Source organism: Protopterus annectens, chromosome 1.part0 (assembly GCF_019279795.1).
Source record: "Protopterus annectens isolate FY-2018-M chromosome 1.part0, PAN1.0, whole genome shotgun sequence".
Lineage (NCBI taxonomy): Eukaryota > Metazoa > Chordata > Ceratodontiformes > Protopteridae > Protopterus > Protopterus annectens.
In genome coordinates, this window is record NC_056725.1 from 1067322262 (window position 1) to 1067329511 (window position 7250).

Sequence of the window (7250 nt, forward strand, 5' to 3'; positions counted from 1 at the left end):
ATGCTGAACTTTACATAAATTACCCTTTTGTGAGGAAATGACATATTTTTCAAAAAAGGCTTCACTTTTCCTTATCTATTGCAAATTACTTTCAATTACCTTATTTGCATATCTGTGTAACACCATTATTTACAGATAACCTTAAGTCATTTGCGAAGCCCCTGATTATAATACTGACCTATATGTTAGCTTTTGAGATGTGTATGGTCAACTCACTGTGTTCACTGTAACATAACTCACTGTGACCATTGTAGCAAAATGCACACACACACACACACACACACACACACACACACACACACACACACACACACACACACACACACACACACACACACACACACACACTTGACCGATTTGACCCTGAACGGTTGAACCCAAACAGCAGCCTCAAATTGATTGCGGTTCTGTGGGAGAATTCTACCCAGGTGTAATCTGAAGGACAAGCATCAAAATAATCTATGATTACAGACCAAATTCTTCTGATCGACTAAGAAGAAAGTTAAACAGTATGGTGTGGAAGTCCCAAGTTTGATTCCCGAAGAGGGAGGTGGTACCAGCACTTCCCACTGGGAGGTGCAACCTTTCTTGAGACCAACACCCATTGCTTCATCACAGCAATACATGTGACCCTTGTGCTGTGAGAGTCTGTGACCCTGAGAATGAGCGATCTCAAGTCCTTTGGTTGTGGGATAATCATTATGATGTCTGCTGCTTATTGTATTGAGACTGGAGTTTTCCTCGGATACCTCTTACATGGTTAGTCTGGTGAAGGCTGTTTTCTTACGACTGACAGTAATGCTCTGTTCAAATTATTGAGTACATTAGGGATGTAAGTGACGATGAAGGATGGGTCCTGCATTTAGCACCACGGGATTTCTTAAAGTCCTAGGCCACCTGAAGTGCTAATTGAGCAGTTGAATTTGCACAGTGATGGAAACCAGCTTGAGTGATGCACGGCACATGTACAAGGTGTTTTGCTAAAACATCCAATCTTTAGATATTTAGTGACAAAACTTTGCTCTGTTTCCACAGTTTTGTTAAAAACGTGCATGTCTCTACTTGTGAACTAAACTTGACGGACTACTCCCTGGATTTGCCTGTAGCTGGGAATGGTAAATGTTTAGAGCTGATTGGGGCTATGCTGCTAGCAGGAATCCATTTTGCATGCATAAATTAATGGGATGAGCTACTTTGGGAAAAGAAAACAGTCTCTGTGCTGTTTATAAAACTATAATACTGGAAGATGGCTGATCAGAGCAACATCCAGTCTGCGGCCTGCAAACGTATTCGTCCTTTGAAGTCAAGTGAAGAGTACCTCTTTACTATGAAGAAGGACTTGGCGGAATGGCTTAACACCCTATATGATTTAGACATCCAGATTGACAACTTCTTGGAAGTACTAGAGAGTGGATATGTGCTATGCCAGCATGCAAACAATGTCAACCAGATTGCTCAGGAATTTGAACAGAGTCATCCATTAGCTATCAAAACCCTAAAGATTCCTCAAGGGGAGGTAGTCTTCCAGGCCTGTAATGTGACTCCTAGTTCATTCTTTGCCAGGGACAATATCTCCAACTTTATCCACTTGTGCAGACAGGAGCTAGCCATTCCAGATGTACTTATATTTGAAACTAATGACCTGGTATTAAAGAGAAATGAAAAGCACATTGTACTTTGCCTGCTGGAGCTGGCAAGGTGGGGATACACATTTTGAATGCTAGCCCCAACCCTTATCCAGATAGAGGAGGAAACTGAGGAGGAAATAAGGAATCACTTGAGCTTGGATGATAGCAACAGGCCTGAGGAAGAAGAGAGAGAGAGCATGAACTTAAGTACCAACCTCCTCATCTACCCCCAAAAGGCACCCCAGCTTTCTTTGTGTGACTTGAAGAACTTGGATGAACTGGTGTGAGAACTCCTCGGCTGCTGTATGTGTCCTTCTCAGTTCCCAATGGCCAAAGTTTCAGAAGGTAAATATATTTGAGGGCGAACAGTCTGGGGTCGAATAGTCCTGCTTCCATGTTCATTAGAGACATAGGTGCTAAACCAAGGATCAATATCCTGTTCGCCATCCAGTTGTTGAAGTTAGATTTGAACTGGGTTAGAGAGGAGATCTGCTTCACATGGATGAGGATCCTGTTCCAGAGAAGAGGTAGTCTCTGGGATACATACCTGTCTCTCCCGCTATTTATATTACAGGCAAGGTTAAAGCCTTTAGAATGGGTAATTCTGGTGCTCTTTGCTTTGTGGCTATGCAGGAGGTCCATCAAGGTGGGGTCTGACAATACCCTGTATGCTAGGCATAGATCTTACTTTAATAGCCTTTATGAGACAGAATACAGAGACAGAGCCATGAGGTGGTCTGCATAGGACATGTTACATACATTCTGTGTTCTTTTAGTGAGGAAGTCTGTGGACATTCCAGTTGTTGGATGAGCCTAGTTAGGTATATACCAAAGGGGGAATTATACTAAGTGATAGGTCTGATGAAAGCCGTATACAAGAACAATGACATCCTTGGACATGGATGCCATACCTTTGTTTATAAGTTGCACAAAATAGAATTATTTCCTTACTAGTTTAGACACATGATGCTCATAGGCTAGATTACATTCTATGTGTGTCCCCAAGTCCCAAACTGCTTGGTCAACTGTAAGGGATGTGTTGTCAATATGATAGCTACCAGGGCTGGATGACCCAAAGGATACTATTATGCATTTATTGGCATTTAGTTTTAGTCCATGGCTCTGACACCAGTTATTTGCCTCTGTCAGCCCTTCCTGGCAAACATTTGTGTTGGTGAGGGTTTCTATAATCAATGCATCTGCACAGTTAGTCAACCAGAGGCCCCTGATATTGGCCTTGACTTCAGAGTTGTAAATGCCAAAAATGAAAAGTCCCAGAACCGATCCATGAAAGACTCCATTCATAGCTTGCCTCTTTGTATAGGTGGATTCCCTAATTTAACTTCCTGTGTCTTGTCTGTGAGCCAGCCGTCTAACTACTGGGCGACATAATGGTTTGTACCTAACCTCTTGAGGTTTGTCAACAATGCCTGAGTGGGGTATTGTGGCAAATGCCTTGGCCAGGTCAAGGTAACCAGTGTGAACCATTTTGCCCTTATCCACTGCTTTAGTGACCTTATCAAAGAAGTCCACCAGGTTAAGTAGGCATTAGCTGTTCTTAACAAAGCCAAAATTGGGTTGGGTCCAGTGTCTGGAGGTTTACTATGTCATTATCAATCATTTTCATGATAATTATTTCCATGACTTTGCACATGAGACTAGTGAGGCTTATGGTTCTCTAGTTTGCAGTGTCCATATATGCCTCATCTTTGTGCAAAGAGATGGCTGTTGCTGTTCTCCATTCATGAGGCATGAAGCCTCTTTGGAGGCCACAGTTAAATAGCAATTCCAGAGGGCCTAATATGTCATGTTTTATGCTATTTAGAATGCATCCTGAGATATTGCCTGGCCCTGTTGATGCAGTGTTCTTGGACTTAGAGAGAGTATCAAGGACCTGTTCTCTAGTGATAGTAGGGGGAGTTATATCTGATGGTATTTCCTGAGTGGAGGTTGAGGGAGGGAGGGGTAAAGTTAGAGCTGAATGTGTTTACCAGTAGGTTTGATATATTTTCTGGCTCAGTATAGGTGGCTCCATTAACAATGAACTCTGCACACAATTGTGTATTGCTTTTGAGGTTGTGGACAAAGTTAAAACAATACTTTGTTGTTGTCCTTTGCCTGGGAGGCTAGCTTTACCTCAAATTTGGCTTTGGTCAACTTGATTTGTCCTCTGAGCTTTTAGTTTAATTTGGTGATAATGTTTTTATCCTTCTGGATGCTACACGTCCTATCTTTTGTCATGCTTTACTTCCTTTTGTTGTACAGCCTATTGATGTGATTTCATCCCAGTGGCTTTTTTTTAAGTTAGTTCTGTACTTCTTCCTGGTGGATACAGCTGCCTCTGTGCAGCTATTAACATGATTGCATAGGGTTTCTGTGAACAGTTTTGCATAGGCAGCAGTTTTGCTCAACCTGCCGAAATTTCAAGCACCCATAAACCTTATCACCTAATAGCAGGAAGTTAGCCTTAGAGTAGTTCCTGAACATTTCAGTGTTAGCTAGAGTTCGAGGTTTTATTTTTTACTTCAGATGAGACCATTTTCTGGTATGGCCTTACCAGAGAAGACATTACACTAGGGGGTGTGCAGCACTCTCCCATATTAGTGAGGACAACATCCAGTATATTTGTACCCCTGGTCAGCATATTGATAATCTGGTCCAGGGAGACTTTTTTTTAACAAATCCAGGAATCTATGTGCTTGCATGTTTAGTGTCATTTCTGATTAACAGTTAATAATAATTAAAGACACCCATAAATATGGTATTGGGTTAGATGGTGTTTCCAATATGTTTAAATACATGTTATGGGTTTTCTTAGTCATAGAGGGGGACTTATAGCTTGCAAAGGAGTAGTATGGCATGTTGTCTATGGTGATATGGAGAAGCCAAATGCATTGTCTTCTTTGACTAGCCTTGAGGTATATTTATTTTTGATGTAAATCAAGACACCTCCACCTTATGTCCTTGTCTGTGTAGTAGCCGGTGTGCGGAAGGCATTATAGCCTTGCACTGAGGGTGTGCTGTCCATGACTTTAAATCATGTCTCAGTGATCGCACAGGTGTCAGCATTCTCTAGGGTGAGTAGAGCTAGTAGGGAGTGGAGTTTCTTGTTTAGACTCCTAGCACTGAGCAGCAACACCTTTAGATTTTCATGGCTTTCCTTTGCTATGTCTGATGTATTTTCAATTTGGCAGTGTCTAAAAAAGGCACTGTGGGGGAGAACAATGTGTTAGCTAATATTTGAATGCCTAGAGGGGAGAAGAGCAGACCATCCCTGGCAAAGCAGTGTGGACTGTTGACCATCTCCTTCCATGCTGACAAATATTGCAACCCTTTAGAATGACACCAAAAAATAAGCCAATTATTAAAGTCAGTAATTTCTGTTCGTATTGTGGCATAATTGTTGGAGAAGGTAAAATTCTGCTCAGTGCTAGACTTTTACCAGCCTGGGACACATATGCCAAGAGCTCCATGATGTCTCTCTTCATATAGTTTAGGAAGGTATGTCTGAAGACATTTACACCCACATGGACTATAACTGAGTGATACTGGTACTTGTGGTCCAGTGACTTGAGTGTGTGTATAATGTAGCAGATCCTGGCCCCTGATAAGCAAATAACCATGACTTTCTTCTTATTCAGCCTGGTAAGACAGACATCAGTGTTTCTCACAATGGAGTTTCCAGTGACTAAAATGTTGGATTGTGTGGAGTCACCATGAGATGTGGCTGTATGTGTTGATGTGGGTATTGTTTTTAAATATCACATTCAGGGCTGCTGAGGGTATTTGATATGTGCAATTTGTCTAGTAGGTCTTTGGTTTTAGGAAAGTTACATTTAAGTGCCTCAGCATATGCAGGTCTATGTGTCTGCTTTGAACTGTGTGTGATGGGTACAGCGTGTGTACTAGAGGCAACCTGATTGATTTTACTTGTGCTTTTATGTAATAGCTTTGCTGCCAGTAACATTGTGTAAATATATCTCTCACATACCATTATCAGTTTGAGAATTAGCTGGTTGTCTGTAAATATGAGACAATGTCTACATTGCCTCAATATGCCCATATACACCAAGCTAGTTATGGAGACAGTGGGAAAGTTCATATCCATGGCAACAGGCCCTTTTTTATTTATCAGACAGTTGCAGTGAGAATATAAAGTAATGTCAGGAGTATCTGCTTTGCAGCTCTGGGGGCAGTGCCTGTCACTGCAAACTGGTTACCCTATGTGCTACTAGGTATTGGAAACATCTCAAGGATACTTTTAGAGGAAAATGGCAGGCAAAAGTATCTGCTTCTATACAGGGTATGGCCAAACACGTGAGGGGACAGTAATAAGCAGATATTGATAATGTATGGGTGAATTATTTAGGGAGCTATTCTAATGTTAGGTTAGACAACAGCTAATCAAGCATTACTTACTGAAAAGAAAAAAATACATTTGTCAAAAATGATGAAATGAGGAGATTTACCTGATTAACTACTGCCTGACTAGTACTAGTGCTGGTTTTACCATAACTTTATGCTGTTGGGATACAATGCTCCTTTGCTTCGTCTCTCATGAGAAGCAAAACAACAACACCAATCCCAAGCTGAGAAGCAGGCCATAGACTCTTTGGTGATCAACAGTCTTGTCCCAAATAATGCAGTTGTCTGAAGGCTTGTTGTAGCCATTTCGTGTAGATGCCTTGAACAGCAACAAGACCAACTAGGAAGGTCCAACACAGACATGCACTACACAAACAGAAAAAGGAATCAATGCACTCTGCTCCTTCTTTCCACATGAGCAAAATATAAACACAAATTCCAAGCTGGCAGATATGAAGTATTTATCAGTCTTTCTGGTGATCAGCAGTCTCCAGAAAATAATGTCAGTAAGCTCCTTCTCTCAGCAGTAGCAAAACACAATTATGACATAGGTTTATATTAGGCAAGCAGTCTACAGATAATTACAATTGCAGCCAGTAGCCAAAGGTCAGAATCAAACTTTGCATCTTGTGTGCACCTTTTGCCTGTAAGGGGGAAACCTTAATCATTCTACCAAATGCTTTTTTGCAGCATGTTTAATTATTGGTTAGATATATTTGCATACCTCATTACAGTTAATGTCCCATCTCTCTATCTATTATGGATTTATTTCTATCCATAAGAGCTATATTACCTTACATTTTTCTTAATGTTGACAACTCATATTACTTTATTACTATTTACCTTGTTTAGTTATATGCACTCATTTACTAGCCAAGAAAGAGTTTATCTTAATCTTTGTATGTGTGCTTTAAACAAAGGCATAATCTAAAGTTGCTCAATATTGTCTGTTTACAAGTGCTGTCTTTGCATTGTTACTAAACTGTTTATTTCCTTTACAGTTCATTGCCTTGCTTTCTTAGTGTGATATTTGTTGTCTGTTTCATAGGAGTTTTCCTCCTCGACTTTTGCTGTAAGCTCTCTTTGACCAGCGGTACATACCTGGATAACAAGCTGCCACTAAATAAGTAATAGCAGCCATAAAACTCATTGAGACACACATTCACTATAGCATTGTGTCAGTATTATTCCACACTTGTCCTAGGAGTCTTGCAATTTTAAACATACTCTTATGTTGCTAGATTTAGATTCACTACA

General features: G+C 40.7%; 1 protein-coding gene across 1 annotated transcript; it reads left to right on the forward strand.

Moving 5' to 3' along the window:
• The first annotated feature begins 1246 nt into the window (after positions 1–1246).
• Positions 1247–1915, forward strand: LOC122799736 (GAS2-like protein 2A). Its single transcript, XM_044069035.1, is given in 1 exon segment — positions 1247–1915. A coding segment is annotated over 1 exon segment (669 nt).
• Positions 1916–7250: the final 5335 nt, after the last annotated feature.